This window comes from Salminus brasiliensis, chromosome 23 (genome assembly GCF_030463535.1).
Source record: "Salminus brasiliensis chromosome 23, fSalBra1.hap2, whole genome shotgun sequence".
Classification (NCBI taxonomy): domain Eukaryota; kingdom Metazoa; phylum Chordata; class Actinopteri; order Characiformes; family Bryconidae; genus Salminus; species Salminus brasiliensis.
In genome coordinates, this window is record NC_132900.1 from 31449491 (window position 1) to 31472070 (window position 22580).

The window sequence follows — 22580 nt, forward strand, 5'->3', positions numbered from 1 at the left end:
CTGGATGTGAGCTGTTCTTCTAGATCTGTAGAACTGATTTGTATGTGAGCTGATCCTACATATATCCAGGCTTGGACTGTGCAGATCTTGACAAAAGCTGCTGTTATAAATAATTAGACTTGGGCTGCGCAACTCTGGATATGAACTGTTCTTTAAATTTTGTAGATTTAGATCATACATGCAAGCTGTTTCTATAGATTCATAGGGTTGGATTGTTCAGCCCTGGATGCGAGCTGTTCTTACTGATCTGTGGAACTGACTTGTGTGAGAGCTGATCCTAAATATCTGTGCAGATCTTGAAAAAAGCTGCTGTTATAGATCATCAGGCTTGGACTGTGCAACTCTGGATATGAACTGTTCTTCTGATCTGCAGATTTAGATAGGTGTGAGCTGTTCCTAGAACATTCTTATTGGAATCAACATCAAGATGTGAGCTTTGATGGATACCCAAAAAGGACCACAGTGTAATCAGACTTTATGCAGTCTAATCATTAACTCCAGCAGGCATATACAAGGCAACTCCCCTTTCCTACAGAACTCCTGGCTGCCGTACACACACCTGATCCAACACAACAGCTGAAAAGTGCTAGAAAAATACAACACTCCATACTGTACGGATCCCCAGGGGTTGGAAGTAAGAACCACTGATGTAAGGGATGGTTAGTATGTGTGAGGCTCCGTTCTCTCTGCCCAGATGTCCCAAACTCGTCTGAGCACAGAATTCCAGATGGGTGGGTCATTCATTCGCTGCTTTCTACCGTCCCCTCTCTCGCTCTCTCATACAGACACACACACAGCGACACAACTGCAGAAGCATGGAGGAACGTGCTTGTTGAGGTGTCAACCTCTACGGTATCTACATAATCACTAATTCCATATGTTCCTATTAAACTATAAACATGGCCTTGGTTCAATAATTCAACACAGGGATGTAGAAAACAATAGACAAAGACGGTAATAAAAAAAAAAAAAAATAAAAAAAAAAAAGCCACGTACAGCCACGCATTTCAGGTACTGGGAGCAGCTACGTGAGAAGAAGCTGAACTGATCTTCATAAGGCATGAAGTTAAAGAGGAAACAATGGTTTCATTCCTGTTTTGTACAATTTTAGAGTGAATAAAGTTTGGATCACTTATAACTTTCACATTCAAATTGGCTTGTTAGGGCCCTTACGCTCATCACCAGGAAAGATTGCAAAGCTTTACAAACAATCAGCAGCTGCAGACTCCTCTAAGCCACTGCCGAACATGAGCATAACTGATGCCAAAAAGCAGGAGAAGCCTAAAAGAAGAGAGCAGAGTGTTTTCAGAAAGCTTCAGAGAGTTTCTTCAGGTGGCAGGAAACAGACCTGGAAGACCAAGACCACCTTCAGAGAGAACTGCTGGTAGGATATGATGCAAGAAAGGCAAATCAGAACCCCTGTTTAAGTGAAACTGACCTTCAGGAAGATTGACCGGACTCCACTGGAGTGGTGGAGCACTGTTCTACTGTGCAGCGACACCTGCACTAATATGAGCTTCATGGAAGAGTCAGATGTGAAGATGATGAGCTCCTACAGCACCTTAATAACGATGCTAATCATCAGGCTACCTCAAGAGGCGCAAGCTGAAGGTTTTTGCCATGACCCCTCACAGTTCCTCCGACCAAAACATCATCGAACATCTGTAGATAGACCTCAAAAAGAACAGAGCAGCAAGACGACCCAGGAACCTCACAGAACTGGAACTGCTTTTGCAGGACAAATGGGTGAAAATCCACCGAACAAGAACTGAAAAACAAAGGGTGCCCAAACTTTTGCCTTTTAACTTTATGTTATTTAATAAGTAAATAAAATGAATAGAAAATGTAATCTTGTTTAATTAAATATTAAAGAAATTATTCATCTTTCGCACTAACAGACACTGTTCTGACCAGGGGTGCCCAAACTTTTGCACGCCACTGAATGAACAAGCATCACACTGGCTTATATGCAAACTCGAACCTGAAGAAGATTACTGCTCTTGTGTTCATGATGGGAGTTTGTCCAGCTGGTGTGAGCTCAGTGAGATAAAACACACACACACACACACACACACACACACACACGCCCGCCCCCCTCAAGTGTGTGCTCAGCCAGATTCGCAGCAGCGCATACGGAGATGTCTTACTCTCCCGTGACAGGACGGCTCAGCCTCTTCAATATGAATGAGAGCTCAGGAACGCAGTGTGTGTGTGTGTGTGTGTGTGTGTGTGTGTGTGTGTGTGTGTGTCTGCAGTGATCTGAGAGTAGGTGCCGACGGGGACGGAACCCAGCAATGTGGCCAATTATTGTGACAGGCATTCTGAAGATGAGCATTACTGGATTACTGGATCACTCACACACACACACACACACACACACACACACACACACACACAGAATGTACAGCGATCCAGTCAGTCTGATCTGGGCCCTGTGAATGCACGGTAAATGTTCTACTGGCTCATCATGAAGAGTCTTGAGAGAAGGCGAATGAGGGGCTAGGACCTAAAGTACATCTACATTCACTGCATTTCACAAACGCTCTTATCCGCAGTGACAGGACAGGTCAGGTGTCCTGCCCAAGGTTGTGGTGTTCTTACCTGTGATGGGAATCAAACCCTAGGATGCCAGCATGAGTTTTGAGTGGGTTGAGAGATGTTTCTGAGCTTGTATTTACAGAAATGAGATTGGTGACAGTCTAACTCTAGTTTTTTTAGCCTAGCATTAGCCTACCCTAGATCAACAGCACCTGAGAGAAGTGGTAAATTATGTTAATTAGACAATTTTGCCTAATTTTCCTTAAAAAAGAATAAGTGTTTTGTTTTTTTCCCCCTTATGAAAGGTGTCTGGAGACAATGCTGAGATGCTGACTTACCTGCAGCCTGAAGCACCAGCTGGAGTCTCACCTTGGCCTGCTCAGCCGGCGTCTGAAATCACACATCATAAACACAATTGATAAATCAATAAATTAATCAATAATTAAAAAGCATAGCACACCTACACTACACGGACAGAAGTATTAGGACACCTGCACATTCATTGTTTCGTCCCAAATGAAGCCTATTAAAAAGAGTTCATCCTGCTTTTGTTTGGACTTTGGAGGAGCATTGCTGTGAGGATTTGATTGCATTCAGCCACAAGTTAGTGAGGTCAGGATGTTGGATGATGATCACCACCCCAACTCATCCCAACATATTGGATGGAGCACCACCACCATCATTCCAGAGAACACAGTTCTTCCACTGCTCCACAGCTCCTCAATGCTGGGGGGCTTTATACCCCTCTAGCCCACGCCTGGCATTATTAGGCAGCATGGAGCCAATAGGGTAATGACATTGATCTGCTCCAGAGAGTCCTATTCTATTGGCAATACTTCTATCTCTACAGAGACTAGAAAAGCTGTGTGTGTGCACATGCATTTGCACATCTGTGTCAGCAAAGGGTGCAACTTTCAGGAGCTGAATGCATTCATGAGAAGGGGTGTCCGCAAACATTTGGACATAGAGTTTATGATGAATATGAAAATTATTGGGCAACATCATCATCAGGTACAGGAGGGATTAGTTAAACAGTTAAAAGTTAGTATGCTTTGGAGAGCAAGTTGTAGTGTGTGTGTTGGTGTGTGTGTTGGTGTGTGTACGAGTATGTATGTGTGCACGCAGACAGGTTTGAAGATTTTGACAGCTGTGGTGGAGCACTTTCTGACAGTGCTCCCAAAAAGAGGGGAAAAAGAGCGTAATTCCAATATCCCGGCTATTAGATTTGCCCCTCTTAATTGTCAAGAAAGACGGATTGTATGGAAAGGAAGTTATAAAGGGATATAGATTGCTCTCCGCGGTTGTGCATGTGTGTGTGTGTGTGTGTGTGTGTGTGTGTGATGGTGTTATAATGTCTGAGCGCTGGGTGTGTAGGATTACGGAGAAATTAAATGCTAATAGGATGAAATTTGAATGTGGAGCCTGTGTGTCTTGCCGGAGCTTGGCTTTGGCTGACAGGCCTGACGCGCATTATTCAGCATAAATTTGATTTATCAAACTGTAAAAGTTGTCACTTTGTAAAAACGTCATCTCGGGTGGCGGCGGGGGAAATATAATGACCCGCTTTAATGTAAAACTGTCACTCCGCAGTGTCTTAGATGACAAACACATCCACCTCTCCTTTCAAATCTCCCCGCTTTTCCGACGCCGCTTTTAAAAAACATGGGAGCCTCGCAGAGATCTTCCCCCTGAGCATGCATCTCCTCGCCACCCCCCCCTCGCTTTCTTTTTAATGTCGCATCTTATCGAAAAAAGGGGATCGAGCGAATCACAGCAGCCTGAGATGGATTTATAGATCACGACAGCTGGAATAAAAAGGGGTGAGGTGGCAGAGCACTAGTTGAGGCAGGCCATGCTGTCGCCATACCTGACTCTGCGGTGCTATGAGATGCTAAGAATAACAGAAACATCATTAATATCGTTAATTGTTGTTGTGATGTCTCAAATGCAGATTAGCAGTTTAGCTCCGCCCACTCATGCTGAAGTTATAGGGAGTGTTTCGGACCAGGCTACTTTGTGAATAAGTCGCAATACAAGGAAGCCAGGCTCCAAAAGTGCCTCAGCATCCTATGGCCTGGGAGCCACGAGATCGAGGCCCGAGCCTTGCCGCTTTGCCATCAGCGGCTGGAGTCAGATAGAGCACAACTGAGTAGATGGCACTCTCTTCCCTCATCACTCTTAAAGCGACGCTGGCCAGCAAAGGCATCTGTTAGCCGGTGAGGTGCAGCTGGGGGGGTGGTACTTTCCTGGTGTTTGACTGGTCATGTGTTGGATGAGATGTGTGTTAAGTCCTCACCCTCCTAGCTGGAGGGTACGGGTGGGTTAATAGGTGGGTTAATTGGCACTAAAAAAAAAAAAAAAATGTAAACAAGGCAGAGGAGCCAATCAGAAGACCAGAGATCACAACAGACAATTCTGAAAAGTCTACAGAGACAGAGTTTTGATAAACAGCGCGCTTTCGATGGCAAGCCAGAGGCCGAATTTAACACTGTGCTACAAAAGCATCACAGAGAATAACAGCTCATTACTTTAGAACGTTACAATAATATCAGATTTAATACGACGTTATTATATTTTATATAAGAACATTTTTTATTCTGTTATTAATCCTGTAATTAATGTAAAAACTGCTGTACTTGACAGTTTAGCTTTTCATGGAGTCCCACAAGGTTCAGTTTTAGGGCCCATAAATGTTAATTATGAGAGTATCGTAGTGATGGGGGTGAAGAACCGAAGTGTAGTCCTGCGTACAGGGTTTAAGGGGTTAACCCATTTAAGCAGAATTAAAAGTAGCGCTGTATCACACTGAAAACCCATCCAACTTTCCACACGTCCAGCAACACCACATCGGCCTTCCTCCTTTTTCTCACGCTCTTCGATTTTCAGCCTCATTTTTTTCTTTTTTTCTATTCATGCAGCGATGATTACTGAAACTCTCCATCTTGGTGCAATAAAAGAGGAAGAAAACACATTGCAGGGCTTAAGTGGATGGATAACAGCAGGCATGGCAATCATCTTAGTTACAGTTTATTATGAAATTTCTCCCGTAATTACATTTGCATTTGTTTATCGTGGCCCCCAGGCTTCTGTCGGGCCGTATTTACACAAGAGGGCTCCCCTCCACCCCTCCTCTACGAGGGAAGAAGACAGGAACGGATGAAAGGGAGAGGGAAGAAAGGACGTTAATGTAAAGAAGAGGAAAAAAAAAAAAAGTAATCGGACGGTTTATAACGTGACGGATGGATGGAGGAATAATAGCTGGATAAACACGGCAATTTATGAAAGAGCGAAAGAGGCCCTCGCTGTCGAGAGACGGACGTGGCCGCCTGTCACACACCATTCAGAGCGAGAGAGTGAGAGAGCGAGCGAGAGAGAGCGATCGAGAATTTCACTCAGGAGCGCAAGTTGGAGTCAAAATCCTGGAGTCAAAGTCGACACAGCAGTTTACCTACATGAGACCCAGTACGATTATGGGGTAATTACAAGGGGCGGGCTCATGTGAGAACAGCAGCCGACACACTACTGGAAGTTTACACACCTCGATAACCAGCCAGCCATAACATTAAAACCACAGGTGGAGTCAAAAACACTGATTATCTTCATCTATTGAAGGTGATAAAGGTGTTGATGCGGGAAAAATGGCCAAGCGTAAGAATCTAAGTCAATGAGACAATGACTGGGTCAGAACATCTCCCAAAACACATCAGGCAGGTCCTATTGGGGTGTTCCCGGTATGAAAAAATGTGCTCACAGAAAGGACAACCTGTGAACCGGAGACAGGGTCATGGGCACCTAAGGCTCACTGATGCTAATGGAAGTTACAGGACTTGCTAATGCTGGTCTTGGTGCCGGATACCACAGCAGGACACCTTCAGAGGTCAGGTGGAGTCCACGCCTCCAACACAGTAAGATGTGTTCTGGCAGCACAAGGGGGATCTTCTACTCACTGAACCAGGGAACCAGCCCCGGGTGGAAAGGTGACCCTACTGGAAAGCTGGGTAATAATACTCTTCAGGTGTAGACATCAGCAACCTGCTCTGCTTGTGAGGAGCAGGATGATGACGATGATGATGATGATGACGATGATGATGGTGGTGGTGGTGGTGGTGGTGGTTATCATGAAGATAGAAAAGGCTCTTATTTGATTTGGAGCTACATGACTCTGCACATGGCTAATGACTCTCTGTAATTCATTAACAAACACTAAAACATTTTAATTGTGCTCCCCTGGGGTTCGCTCTCTCTTTCACACACACACACACACACACACACACACACACACACACACACACGCACACACACGCACACACACACACACACGCACACACACCCCTCCAGCTGGGCTCCACATACCCGTCACATTAGAAGCGAATTTGCCCTCCAATTAAACAGGTGCCAATCAAACACAAAAACAACTGAGGGGGAAATGAAGCGAAGGGGAGGGAGAGAGAGAGAGAGAGAGAGAGAGAGAGAGAAGGGGAGGGGGGGGTCACCACAGGAGAAATGATGCTAAAAAGAACGGGGGGAAAAAAGTTATTTTGCCCCTCTTTACATTAAACACACACACACACACACACACACACACACACACACACACACACACACACACACACACATCAATTGGTTAGAAGAGCAGGACGGAGTGAGAGTACTGAAGAAGAAAACAGAGTATAGAGACACTTTAATGTTATTTTATCATTTATTGTTGTTGCAAATATGTGTGTGTGTGTGTGAGTGTGTGTGTGAGTGTGTGTGTGTGTGTTCGATGACACATGCCCTGGAGGCCCCAGCCTGTTGTGTCTCAGTATTTACAGGTATGGCCTCAATCAAAGGGAAGATCAAATCTTTCACACACATTTACATCCCTACCTCCCTCAAAACACACACACACACACACACACACACACACACACACATTTTGACATCAAAATATAACCAACATGAATAGATGAGCTAAAATGAATTAATGACTGAAAAAGCCTAAAGTGAATAAAACTGTTTATCTAATGATCTGATATGATAATTAATCATTCACAGCCCCCCGCCCCACACACCAACGCCAGCCCCCCGCCCCACAAAACAACGCCAGCCCGCCGCCCCACACACCAACGTCAGCCACAGCCCGCCGCCCCACCCCACACACCAGCACCAGCCCACCGCCCCACTGCTGGAGATCAGCACACGACGCTGGGGTACAGTGCAGTAGAGCAGAGCGAAGGCTAACCGCTTTATAGCTGGTTTTCACTGTATGCTTTTGGCCCTGGGGGTGAAACTTGGATAGGTGGAAAGCCCCACAGAGAGTGGGCAGGAGATGCTGCTATCTCTCTTTCACACTCTCTCACACACACACACACACACACACACACACACACACACACACACACACACGTTTACTGACAGTCGTCCCAGTGTCTGCATCGGGCCAAACCAATTAGCCCAATTACTGCACACTGAGCCTCACATTCACGCTTCGCTCTCTCTCTCGCTCTCTCTCTCGCTCTCTCTCTCGCTCTCTCTCTCGTTCTCTCTCTCGTTCTCTCTCTCGTTCTCTCTCTCGTTCTCTCTCTCTCACACTCCTTCAGATTTCCACACGGCTTCTATCTCATCTTTAATGACTCACTTCTGTGCCTAAAGCTTATGAAACTGCCCGTCTCTTACTGGTCCATCACTGTCCAGGCAACTATCTCTCTCTCTATCTCTCTCTCTCGCTCTCTCTCTGATCCTGGCGTGAGGTTGTCACGGTGATGAGAGGGATTTCTCGGCTGTAATTGTCTTAGCAGAGGTCTGGCTGACCTTGTACAAAGACAGAGCAAAGACGCTCGTCTGCACTGTCCCTCTCTGCCTCTTCAGGCTGTAAGCAGTCAGTAGTGGACTGAACTGAATGCACTCCACCTCAGAACCCGGCCAGACTTCGGTTCGGACGCTGCTTGTCGTTTATTGACGGACACAGTTTGATTGGGGGACTATATGAGGGCTGGTTTAGTGGTAAACAGCAGTACGGTTGAGGGAAAACTGCAGGATGGACATCATTTTTAAGATGGTTGAATATGATATCCAACTATTCTGATTTAAATTATGAATTTTTGACGACTGGACCAAAAAACAGTAAGATTAATTACAGAGGGCGGGAAAATAAGCCATGTTATATTTACCTTCATTAAAAGGTTAAGACTGCTCCTCCTTCTCCTGTAAAATGACTATTTTGAAGACACAGGAATTTGTTCCAACAGTAATGATAAAAAAAATGGTAAAAAATGTTTGTAATACATTTATAATAAATGTCATTTTAATTTGTAACATTACATATAAGAAAGAGATACATAAAAACATTTTTTAAAGCTTTGAGATTTAGTGTTATTTACCTGCTTAATAAATATTATTTATTTTTAGAATTTTATTATTATTTTTTTATTATTCACTAATTTTGTTTGTCCATTTATTTCACTTTTATCTCCCAATTTATTAAAGAATTTTTTTATAACATACAATATTTATCACAATCTGGTATAATATTATATTGCCCAACCCTACTGTATCAATTCTACAAAACACTGTATCCATTTATTTTAAATACGTGTTTTGTCTAATTCCCAACCCCCCCCAATTTGGTTCTGCCAATTACCCCTCCCGTCCATCGCTCCCCCAGCACTTGTAATGCTCCCGACTCTAGGAGGGTAAGGACTTGTGAATCCAGCCACCACCTCTGACAGAGTCAGAAGCCTGGGTCCCCAGTTCCACCGCACCAGCTAACAGACGCCTGTGCACAGAAAAACACGAGCAGGCTGGAAACATGGGCTTTTGAGACCAAATAAGGAAGCCTGCTGTACATCACTGATTATTAACCAGGAGAAGATCATGTATTGCTGATAAGTGCTCTTTCAAACAGATAGGACTCTGATCTCGCTCGTCTTAAAACAGCTGCCAGGGGGCGTTCCCAATATGGTGGCAGAGCGGGGACACTTCTTCAAAGTGACTTTAGCGGAACAGGGATAATTTACAACTACAAGGAACAGGAGAAAACACGGCACGGCACAGCTGCTGCCATGTCACTCTCAATTCATCTGCCTTCAAATGCAGCCAGGAGATAAAATTCAGACTATCGGCAAGCGGGCATCCAGCTGACCGATATTCTAATGTTCTAGGGTGCCACCGGTTCACCTCTCTTATGCAAGCGTGCAGGAAGAGAGAGCAGAGGAGGAAGCATGTACTCGTCTCCGAACAGTCAAACCAACCTGGAGGTCATATTCGTACTAGTCATGAGACTCAGGCATGTAATGGTACAGAAGCCTGAATTTCATGAGCGGCTGGAAAAACCTTCATCCTGCATCTCTTTAGAAAGTCCACTGTGGATGCTGATGTAGAAGCTCTTCCTCTTTTCATCTTCATCTTCACCCCCCCACCCCCCACTCTAACTCTGACAGTCCTCCACACAGTACAGCTAAGGCTATAGTTTCTAAACCAGGAGGCAATTCTCTGGCATGATGTGGCCTGGTTTACTGTGTAAATTATATTTGGGGGGGTTGGAGAGTGGGCTGGGTGCCCAAACTTTTGCTTGCCATGGCATTTGTGTGTCATGCTTGTGTTTCTCCTCAGAAACCTGCAGACTTTGTTCTTAATAGGGTTTACACTGTTACACTGTATAAGATCCTTAAGGAACTTTTGAAAAACTACATTTAGGAAAGAGAAAAATAAACCAATCAAATGTTTAACGCTTTAAGAAAAGTGTTATTTACCTGCTTAATATATATGTTTTTATTATATTATTTTTTTTTATTTATAAATTTAGTTTGTCCATTTATTTCACTTTTATTTCAAGAAATGTATTAAAGACATTTTTATCACATACAATATTTAATCACAATCTGGGTAGATAATCATATTATGGATAAGGGTGTCTGCTAAATGCCTTAAATGTAAATGTATTATATATCTATTATATATCTATTATATATATAATAGATATGTAGATATAGAATATTATATATTAAAGAAAAAAACATATATACATATATTCTGAGGTTCTTCCATTTGAAACGGTGAAAGTACCTCTTAAGTGCTTTAAGAAGGTTTTATTTTATATTTTTTTTAGAAGAGAAAGGTTCCTGGAAGTTTCTCCGAGCACAGACAGTTTTAAGAAGCCGTTGTTTTAAGAAGTAAAAATTAGGTCTCATCCGATCACACTGGAGACTCATTTTAATGACAAGTGTGAACAGAATCCGGTCAAAGTGGATCCAGATACTGTCTGGCTACAAAACGCATGTGAGTGCCAGGTGTACACGGGTCCTAAAAGCACTCAACATAATTTTAGGTTTCTAGACCAGTTTGGGCCTAATTCTCACAACCAATATGTGGCTATGGTTCAGTACCTGCCGGGCCCTTCCGGGTCAGGTTCAGGCTTCAACCTAATCTCTGCTGATAATCTAATGATCAGACTGGTGTGTGTGGGTGTGTCGGTCTGAAGTGATATTTCTAGTGTTAAAAATGTCCAATCAAGATCCCAGCTGAACCAATACACACCAAAAACTGTGAGGCTCAGTGATGCTGCCTCCTGAGTGTCCAGCCCACTCTCAAACCCCCCCCCAGACATAATGGACAGGGTAAACCGGGCCACGCTGTGCCAGAGACCAGCCTACAAGTTTAGAGGATACTGTATTAGCTGTCAGAGTCCTCTAGATAAAGGCGTGTGGGGTCCGCCAACAGACGGACAATATTCGTGTGATGATATTAGATGAACTACAGTTATCCAAATGTTATTATTATTATGAAGTATTATTGCTGTAGGGCAGGAGAAGAGTTATTTGCTATATTCCATGATAAGCTCTGAGTAAATGTTTGGACTGTTTTTGGATGCCTAAACCCCGCCCCAAGAGGTAACATTTAAATTCACCCATCTATAAACATCATGTCCATCCAAAAAGGTGCACGACAAGGTCAAAATGACTCAAAGTGAGAGAGCAGGTCCCGTTTAAAGAGGATTATACGACTGAATGATGAGACGCACGGCCTCTTCTGTACCTCCTGACCTCTGAGGCAGTGCCTGAAGCCCATCCTCCATTTCTCTTCCTCTCATTTGACTTTTTATTACTCATTTAGGTCCATTTGTCATTTGTTATTCCAGCCCTCTCCCTCCCTCTCTCTCCCTCTCTCTCCCTCTCTCTCCCTCTCTCTCTCTCACAGAAAAAGGAAAAAATAAATAAATAAAGACATTGCATACAGTATCCAGACCCCCCCGGAAAAATGCAATATTCTGTTTTTAATATCCAGGTCTATAAGATCAGGGCAGAGATGGGCTCCAGTGCAATATGTTTATTTATATATTTATTAAAAAAAAAGAAAAGAATCCCACCTATCAGAGTGGGGGGTCCATCCGGGCGGGGCGTCTATAAAATATAATGTTGTGTATGGATATACTTTTATATATAATCTCAATATGGAATCGGAGGCCTTTTTACAATGTGCCATACTTCAGGAAGGCACTAACAGCATTTTGGAAAGCCGAGGCTGTTCATCTTAGTGTCTCCAGCAGGCACAGCCACTGCATAATAATGCGCTTCCCCTGCTCAGAAATGTTATTTCGCAGGCCTGGCCTCATCTCTCAAACTTCACCACTTTCACAATTCCCCAAACTTTTATTTCCTTCATTATTGCCAACAAGATTTCATTACGTATTTAGAATGTAAACAAGCCTGAGTAATGACGCCCTCCGTCTAGCCGCCGTCTTTTCACACTGCTGGCCATGTTCCTCCGCTCAAAGCACCACCACTGCCTGCTGTGTGTGTGTGTGTGTGTGTATGTATATATATGTACACACAAATTTAACACACATGTGCCAGTGCAGATTTTGTGATATGATGTGCATTCATGGTCGTTTCTGCATCACAGGATGATACCGTTTCTACACAGAATTAAAAAAAAAAAAAAAAAAAAGTAATGGATTTTTTAATTTTTTTATTTTAATTAAATCTATTTGCCAAAAAACAAGACAGAAATGCCTGATGAAAGCAATCTGTAAAATATAGAAGAATATGGTGAGATTCTTTTATTGGTGTATTTCCTTCTTATTATTAGTATTTATTTTTTGGTGTATTTGCTTTTTTATATTTTTTTTTTGGTAAACATTGGAAAATCACTGTTGCGGTAAAGAGCAGCATTCGTAAGATCACATAACACTGATAACCTCATAAGAACTGACAAACATTTATAAAGGCTTACTAAGATGAGCGGCAGGTGTTATTACAGCTACTTTTGAAAATATTTTTGTTGGATTAAGTCTTTATTAATGTTATTGTAAGTCTGTGTCGGCTGTCATTAAGCTGTCATGTAAAATGTTTTTTTAATGTTATTTTAAACATGATAAAATGATCTTTTTATTTTCTATGAACTGCAATAAGCTGCAAACCTACAGAAAGTCCATAAAGTACGAGGGGGGGGGGGTATATTGCGTGATATATTGCAATTTACCAATACTGTGATAATATACTGCCCAGCCCATGTGTGTGTGAGTGTGTGTGTGCGTGTGTGTGAGTGTATGTTCACGAGTGAGCAGTTGTCCAAAAAAAAAAGGTCAGAAATAAAATGTAAATAAATAAATAAATGAATGAATAAATAAATAAATAAAGTTTACACTCCACCCTCATAAATCACGCCGCAGAGAAATGAGCCAACAGAGCTAACTCATCTTCCTCGGCTTCCTCCGCTGAAAATGAAATCCCGGCCGTCTCTATCACAACCGCAATCATCAACCGATAATATCTGCTTTGGTCCATCCGCACCTTCCGATTTAATTTCCTCCATGCCCTTGACATCCAGTGATACCATTAAGATTAAGCGCATACAGTACGGCACCGGTTCTTCAACCGTGATCTATGAGGGTCTCTCACTAACTGGAATATTATCACCATCACCATCATAACCACCATCACCACCATCATCACCATCATCATCATCATCATCATCATCATCACCACCATCGCAAACACAATCATAACCACCATCACCACCATCATCATCACCATCACCATCATAAACACCATCATCACCATCATAACCACCATCACCATCATCATCATCACCACCATCACCAACACCATCATAACCACCATCACCACCATCATCATCATCACCATCATAACCACCATCACCATCATAAACACCATCATCACCATCACCACCATCATCACCATCATAACCACCATCATCATCATCATCATCATAACCACCATCATCATCATCATCACCATCACCATCATCACCATCATAAACACCATCATCATCACCATCATCATCATCACCATCAGAAAATGAATGCAAAACTCCTGCAGGTGTTTTCACCCTCATTCCACTCTGACTGCAGTGCAAAGTGGGAGGAAGAGAGAGAGAGAGAGAGAGAGAGAGACAGAGAGAGAAAGAGAGTGAGTGAGTGAGAGTGAGAGACAGAAAGAGAGAGAGGGCGAGAGAGCAAGAAGAGAGAGAGTAAGAGCGAGTAGTGAGGGAGAAAGAGAAAGAGGAGGGAGGTGAGAGGAGAGAGGGCGAGAGAGAAAGAAGAAGAGGACAGTGCAAGGGTGAGAGAGGGGCCGTGAGCAAGCGAGAGAAGAAAGAGAGAAGGGAGAGAGAGTGGACAGTGAGAGAGAGAGAGAGAGAGAGCAAGAGAGAATGGGAATGGAATTAGACAGAGAGAGAAAGGTTGAGAGAGGGGTTGTGAGCGAGTGAGCGAGAAGAGAAAGAGAGGGAGAGAATAAAGAAAGAGAAATGAGAGAGTATGAGAAAGCAAGAGGAGAGATAGGGAAGAAAGAGGGGATGGGTGAGAAAAAAGGAGCAAGGGAGAAGAGAGCTGGTGCATGGGCAAGGGTGAGAGAGATTGGGGACGTAATTGAGAGAGAGAGAGAGAGGGAGAAGGAGAGAGAGAGAGAGAGAGAGAGAGAGAGAGAGAGAGAGAGAGAGAGAGAGAGAGCGAGAGAGAGAGAGAGAGAGCGCGAGAGAGAGAGAGAGATGGGGGGGTTATGATGGCTGTGGTCATTTCGTCTATCACTGAGACATGCAATTACAGCAGGGCAGCACCTGGGCAGGGTCAGTCTGATCACTCCATCATTTAGCCGGACTGAGGCTGAGAACGAGAACTGAGATGAGGAGCGAAGAGAGTCCCCCTCTGTAGCCCCTACCCCCCCCCCCCCCCCCCTCCTCATCTTTCTCCCTCCTCGGGTACCACGACACATCCAATCTGACGAAATCATTAGTGTAATAAGCACGGAAATCTGTTTGCAGATTATTCGGCCGCTCCGCTCCTCACCTTTCATCTGCCCTGCCTCGCACCGCTCGCCTCGCCTCTCTATCTGCCACAATCACATTACCGACAAACAGGGAGAGCGAGAGAGAGTGAGAGAGAGAGAGAGAGGCTTGATGGAAGGGAATGGAGTCTTCTGTTTGGCATGATGATGACTAGGGCTGTGTATAGAGGGGATGCACTGCTGCCGCGCTCCGCTGGAACTCGCCCCCTTCAGTCAGACTGGGTGGAGAAGCATTCTGCAGCATTCTGACCGCGATCCATCCACATTACCAAAGAACCAATGCTCCATACACAGCGATGTGTAGCCAGGAACGTCCAGCTAAAGGTCTTAGGAGGGTTTTCCACTGTTTTCAGGCTTAGTTAGCAGACTGGCTTATCCCTGAGCATGCCGCTAATTTTGCAACTACAGGCCTTGTTTTTTTTCCACCTGTTTTCAGAGCGTGACTTCATTAAACAGTGAGCTCCCACATGTTGTGGAGCCTGGATTCCAGATGTTCCAGATCTCGTCGTCATTTCCCAGTTTTTCTTCTGTGATTCTGAACATTTTTCATGTCCACTGAAGGAGCAGCTCTGATACGGTGGCCAAACAGCTCATATGAGCTGGTAACAACAGCAGTAATAGGACAGCGTCTCCTCAGGACAGCGTCTCCTCAGGACAGCATCGGAGGTCTGCTCCGTTAAAACGCTGCCACTACTCACATCTCAGCTTAGCAAAAACGATCAGGGAGCAGGTCGCTATGGTATTGGTCTCTACTGTCCTTTCTGTGAGGATTGATTGCATTCAGAGACAAGAGCTGGTGTTAGTGAGGTCAGGATGTTGGATGATGATCACCACCCGACCTCATCATCCCAACTCCCCAACTCATCCCATCCAAAGTACTGGATGGAGCTCCACCACCATCATTCCAGAGAGCACAGTTCTCCCACTGCTCCACAGCTCCTCAATGCTGGGGGCTTTATACCCTCTACTAGCCCACGTCTGGCATGATGATGTTTATCTGCTTCATAGAGTCCTATTCTATCTGTAATTTAGGGTGCAACCCAAAGTAGCTGAATGCATTCATTAGAAGGGGTGTCCACAAACTTTTCAACATACAGTGTATCTGTAAAAGTGCTCAATCAGCAGGTTGTAGCTGAATGAAGGAGGGGCTCAACAGCTGTACTTTGTGGTACGAGGGAAAAGCTGATGGGTTAATAAGGCCATGATCCGTCTAACTGGGAGGTCATGGGAACGCAGCCCCCGTAAAAACCAGCGAGCGCAGACTCCTCGAAGGCTCCGCAGCACCGCCGCACTACAGCTATGCCACATTAATTGCACTGAATAAGCAAATGAATGCAAAAAGATCAATTAGCGTGTTGGCGCTAATCTGCATGAATCTGATGCTTTATGTCGGTGCTGATGAGCCGCTTTTGTAGTCCCCCTCTTTAAGCAGCTGCGCATCTGGCCTGATTAGCGTTAGCAAGCGCCAGCCACGCAAGTCACTGGGGGATTCGGGCCTGACGGAAAGAGAGGAAGGGAGAAGTAGAAGGAAGGAGAGGCAAACGGGGAGTAATTAACATTGTCTCGCTCTCAACCGAGCACAAAAATATTAAATCAAAAAAATAAACAGAAAACAAATAAAACAAACCGCCCCAGCCAGCGGCACAAAGCTAATTACTGTAAGGCTAAGGCGCTAAGGCGCGCCGCTCAACGAGAATCCCACAGAATCAAGGCTAGCGGTAATATGACCAAAGATACAGATTTCCTCACACGGCTGATTTCATAAAAGAGAAGAGTGACTTTTATTTTGTAAATAAGCAGCGAGTTAATGTGAGGAACACAGAGATCAGAGGGCGACTCAGAGACGAGAGAGAGAGAGAGAGAGAGATGTAGAAAAGAGAGAGAGAGATGGAGAAAAGAGGCAGATGGAGAAAGAAGAGAGATCTAGGAAGACAGGCGAGAGTGAGAGATGGAGGCAGAAAAGCAGGAGAGAGAGATGGAGGCAGAAAAGAGAAAGATAGAGAGAGATAGAGGAAGAGGAGAGAGACGGAGGAAGAGAGAGAGAGATAGAGGAAGAGAGAGAGAGACGGAGAAGAGAGAGATAGAGGAAGAGGAGAGAGAGACGGAGGAAGAGGAGAGAGACGGAGGAAGAGAGAGAGAGACGGAGGAAGAGAGAGAGATAGAGGAAGAGGAGAGAGAGACGGAGGAAGAGGAGAGAGACGGAGGAAGAGAGAGAGAGACGGAGGAAGAGAGAGAGAGACGGAGGAAGAGAGAGAGAGACGGAGGAAGAGGAGAGAGAGACGGAGGAAGAGGAGAGAGACGGAGGAAGTTCTCATCTCGACTTTGTCAGGTCTGTTATGGTGTTCCAACACTGGTAAGACCTGAAGGGCCTTTAAATCCAGAATGTTTATGACTTATAGTTACTGTGTGTGTGTGTGTGTGTGTGTGTGTGTGTGTGTGTGTGTGTTAGTGGGAATGCGTTTAAGCAAGATTGGGGGGGATTGGGGGGTCTACAAACACCTCAGTAGGGGACAGTTTTTTATTTACTGTTCTTCATCTGGAATCGTAATAAGATCCTCCGGCTCTCCGGGTTCCTGTCAGCTGGAGCGTAATCTAGCAGAGCCAATAAATTCCCGTCGTCAGCGTCCGCATATTCAAATCCGCAGGAAATTTACAGTAACGCAGGAGTAAACATGTGTGTGTATGTGTCTGTGAGTGTAGCGCTTCATCTTTTATGAAAAACCACTAGCGAGGTAAAACACACACATACACGCACACACACACACGCACACACACACACACACACACACACACACACACACACACACCACTCACTGTGCTTTAATCCACTCTGCGTGTTACTTCACACACAAGCTGCACACACAAAACACACGGTATCTACTGAGAGAACTACAGGGACAAAAGTATTGGGACACCTACTCATTCATTCACTGTTTCTTCTGAAATCAAGGGTATTGAAAGACTTTCGCCTGCTTTTGTTGGAGTAACTGTCTCTACTGTCCAGAGAAGAAGACTTTCTACTAGATTTTGAAGGAGCATTGCTGTGAGGATTTGATTGCATTTAGCGACCAGAGCTAGAGAGAGTTAGTTAGTGAGGTCAGGATGTTCACAGGATGATCACCACCCCACCTCACCCCAAACAAAAGTACTGGATGGAGCTCCATCACCATCATTCCAGAGAACACAGTTCTTCCACTGCTCCACAGCTCCTCAATGCTGGGGGCTTTATACCCCTCTAGCCCACGCCTGGCATTAGGCAGCATGGAGCCAATAGGGTCATGATGTTGATCTGCTCCAGAGAGTCCTATTCTATTGGCAGTACTTCTGTACAGGGACTAGACAAGCTGAGTGTGTGCATTTGCACATCTGTGTCAGCAGCAATAGGTGCAGCTTAAAGTAGTTGAACGTATTCCTTAGCAGTGGTGTCCACAAACATTTGGAGGGGGGATACAGCAGCAAGAGGCTCATGTACAGTGTGTAAGTGTTAAAACCTTGTAAATCCAGTATAATCAGCACACAGGGCGGGACAGTGTGAGCATGAGGCTTCTGAATTCCGCAATTAGAGGACAGAGTTAGATGAAGACATGAAAGGATGAAAGTGAGGAGAGGTAAAGCGGAGGTGAAGGAGAGCGCGAGTGGAAATGAGGGGAGGGAGAAAGATGAAAGTAGTGAGAGGATAGATATGGGGGGGTGGGGTGGGGGGGAGTGCATGGTTATGGGAGGATGCATTGATTTACAACTCTATAAAAGGCAGAGTGAATTATTGAAAAGAAGATTACATGCATAACAGCAGGAATCAATATGTCTCTTTGCACTTTTGAAGTTTGTCTCCGCACTCCAGCAAGCTCTAATGCACCAGAGAGCAAACAGGGGCATCATACACACACACACACACACACACACACACACACACACACACACACACACACACACACACACTTGCTCGAGTGAACACCTCATAAAAAGTTTCTTTACTCTAAAGTCAAAAGGAGGTTCATGAACATAAACAAACACACACAGGAAAATATCCAGATATTGTGATATTATGTGTAACAGTACTGAGTAGGGATGTCCCCAAACAAAGTTTTTTACCCCCGATCCGAGTCTCCTAACGCCTAATATCAGCAATACCGCTCCAATGTGATCCGATCCGATCTTTGTGTCCCTATAAATAACACATCCCCTCACCTTAGGGAAGCTGTGCTGATCCACGCTAGTAAACAGTACAGGAGTACAACTCTGTTGATCACAGTCAGTCTAGTCCAGTCCAGTCTGACCCAGTCCAGTCCAATCTAGTCTAGTTTAGTCCGACCCAGTTCAGTCCAGTCCAATCCAGTCCAATCCAGTCCAATTTAGTCTAATTTAGTCTAATTTAGTCTAATTTAGTCTAGTCCGATCCGGTTCAGTCCAGTCCAATCCAATCCAATCCAGTCCAGTCTAGTCTAGTCTAGTCCGACCAGTTCAGTCCAGTCCAATCTAATTCAGTCTAGTCTAGTCTAGTCCGACCCAGTTGAGTCCAGTCCAGTCCAGTCCAATTCAATTCAATTCAATCCAATCCGGTCTGATTAGGGATATTTTGGGAGGCCCTTATACACACTGGGAACTGTGGGAGGGAAAGGATGATGAAGAAGAGGAGTTTAAGGAGGGGTAGGAGGGGGATGAAGGTGATGGTACTTGGAGTGTTAAGATTGGGGAGGGGGGGGGGTGATGGTCGGTGAAAGATGCATTCCTAACCTGGCTGGTCATAATGATCTGATATGACTATTGAGTATTGATCAAATAATATAATTTTAATCCTTTTACATACGGATTCAGACCAGCAGCCACAATCCAAAGTGTGTTCCCGCACAGCCGCAGACTGGGGTGAGCCTCGGGGACGATCGGCAGGAATATGAAATGTAGAATATATGAGCATATGACTGAATATGGGGGGAGGGGGGTCTTTAAATGTGGCATTAGGGGTCATTTGCGTAGCGTGGCCCTTCAAGGGCCCAGCCCCTGGTTAATATGCAGGGTGTGGCAAGCTAAAAGCTTGGGGAGGTGACTGTACATCCAGAGAGCCAGGACCCGCTGTGACCCCTCTCCATTATTCATCCCGCCGAAAAAAAAAAAAAAAAACCTGTGAAATTCGGTTTCACCCCGAGAGGAGCAAAGGGCCCCTTTTAACTCTGGTGCATGCTACTCTGACCCCCGTATTAGAAGGAGCGCAGGAAACCCAGGAAATGTCGGACAATACATTTTTAAACACTCCCGCGGGTCTTTTTCCAAGGCCTCGCCCTGCCTCTGGAGAGCCGGAGAGAGAGAGAGAGAGAGAGAGAGAGAGAGAGAGAGAGAGAGAGAGAAAAGAGAGAGAGAGAGAGAGAGAGAGAGAGAGAGAGAGAGAGAGAGAGAGAGAGAGACAGAGAGAGAGAGAGAGAGAGAGAGAAAGAAAAAGAGAGAGAGAGAGAGAGAGAGAGAGAGAGAGAGACAGAGAGAGAGAGAGAGAGAGAGAGAGATCCTAAAGAAAGGTGGCTGCGATCAATCCCCAACATCAGCCGGGTGTTTGGGTGTAACTGGATGACGCAGCTCAGACACGCACACGCTATGTGGACAAAAGTATTGGGACACCTGCTCTTTCACTGTTTCTTCGGAGTTGATTCTGCTTTTGTTGGAGTAACTGTCTCTACTGTCCAGGAAAAAAGACTTTCTACTAGATCTTGGAGGAGTATTGCTGTGAGGATTTGATTGCATCCAGCGAAAAGAGCATTAATAAAGTCAGGATGCTGGACGATCACCATCCCACCTCATCGTCCCCAGCTCCCCAACTCATCCCAAAAGTCCTGGATGGAGCTCCACCACCAGTGCTCCACAGCTCAATGCTAGGAACTTTATTAGGCATGGTGCCATAAATGGTCCTATTCTATTGGCAGTACTTCCTTCTCTACAGGGACTAGACAAGCTGTCTCAGCAATGGGTGCAACTTAAAGTAGCTGAATGCATTTATTAGAAGGGGTGTCCACAAACTTTTGGACATAATGTGAATATATTAGGTAGAGTTTATTCGTCTGGACATTTGACCTAGTCTCTTGCCTCTCCACATACACACACACACACACACACACACACACACACACACACACACACACACACTTCATTCCAACATGAAAAAAAGAGATTTAACACTAAAATAAAAAAAGAAAACAAACAAACCAAAAAAAAAAGGTCCGGAGAAACCAAGGGAAGGGCTGGGTAAATGAAAGAGTAAGTGCGACCGAGTGATATGAAAGCCCAGTCAGGCCCTGTGGGAGAAACGGAGAGAGAGAGAAAGAGAGAGCGCAAGAGATACAGAGAGAGAGAGAGCGATATAGAGAGACAGAGAAACAGTGGACTCTCTCTCTCGCTATCTGTCAACACAAGGTATTCAAAGCCCATTGCCGCGCATTCATTTCGGATGCAGATATCAAAGATGCCACAAACACGAAGGGGGGAAATTGAGAACTTACCAGATGTTCTAATCCGGCTTTGATGTTCCCCACGTCCCTGCAACAGAAGAACAAATTTCCTCCACTGTAAATAAAGCCATGTCACTAATCGCTTCCCCTATGCCCCCCAACCCCCTCGGCCCCCACCCGACAGGTCCCTCTCTTGTGGATCGCCCGTAATTGCTATTTATTAAGGAGCCATTTATTCATTTTACTCAGTCCCTTTTTCATGACAGCATTCAACAAAAACAAAATACAATAAAAGTGGTCGTTGCTGTGTGTGTGTGTGTGTGTGTGTGTGTGTGTGTGTGTGTGTGTGTGTGTGTGTGTGTGTGTGTGAAGGGGGGGGTGCGAGAAGGTGTCTTGTGTTGCTCTCCACGTGTGTACTGCAATAATGATAATAATGATGGCTGTGTTTATGCACTCCTCAATCCGGTCCACCCTACTTAAAGTACTCAGGTCCAGAAGTATTTGGACAGTGGCCATTTTTAATGATAGCTTCTATAAACCACTGAAATTGATCTGAAATGAAGCAATCAAGATGCAATTAAATTAAAAAACAAAAAACTACTATAAAAATATCACATTACTTATTGGGAAATTACAACCATACACAGTCCTTCCATTTTCACAGGCTCAAAAGTAATTGGACAAACATGCTGGACAAAAATGTTGGGTTGCTTTTGGCAAAATATTGTGTCCAAATATTTCTGGACACTCTCTCCAATGAATGCATTTAGCTATTTTAAGTTGCACCCATTGCAGAGATGCACACAGCTTCTCTAGTCTACTCCCTGCAGAGAAGACGTATTGCCAATAGAATAGGACTTTCTGGAGCAGATCAATAAACATCATAAACGTATTGGCACCATGCTGTCTAATGAAAGATGTGGGCTAGTAGAGGGGTATAAAGCCCCCCAGCATTGAGCTGTGGAGCAGTGGAGAACTGTGTTTGCTGGAGTGATGGTGGAGCTCCATCCAGTACTTATCAGAGGATGAGTTGTGATGGTGATCAATCAACATCCTGACCTTACTAACTCACTAACACTCTTGTCGCTGAATGCAATCAAATCCTCACAGCAATTCTCCTCCAAAATCTAGCAGAAACCCTTCCACCCTGAACAGCAGAGACAGTTACTCCACCAAAAGCAGGATCTGCAGGTGTCCCAATACTTTTGTCCATATGTCGTATACTGTGAAGCTCTGTCCAGTCAGTTTAATACACTAGTAAACACCAGTCACCCAGTTCCACTGGCAGCCTGGAAATGCACCCTCCACCCACACCTCACGACCCTCA

At 44.7% G+C, this 22580-nt stretch overlaps 1 protein-coding gene across 3 annotated transcripts in view; it reads right to left on the reverse strand.

Annotated features, from left to right (window-relative positions):
- The window catches only part of rsrc1 (arginine/serine-rich coiled-coil 1), a 164167-nt gene that overhangs the window by 83287 nt on the left and 58300 nt on the right, over nt 1-22580 (reverse strand). For all 3 annotated transcript variants that reach the window (XM_072668505.1, XM_072668504.1, XM_072668502.1), the window contains 2 exons: nt 21305-21341; nt 2877-2928 (listed from right to left, as the gene is read on the reverse strand). In XM_072668505.1, coding sequence (XP_072524606.1) covers nt 2877-2928; nt 21305-21341 — 89 coding nt within the window. The remainder of the gene's footprint in view (nt 1-2876; nt 2929-21304; nt 21342-22580) is intronic.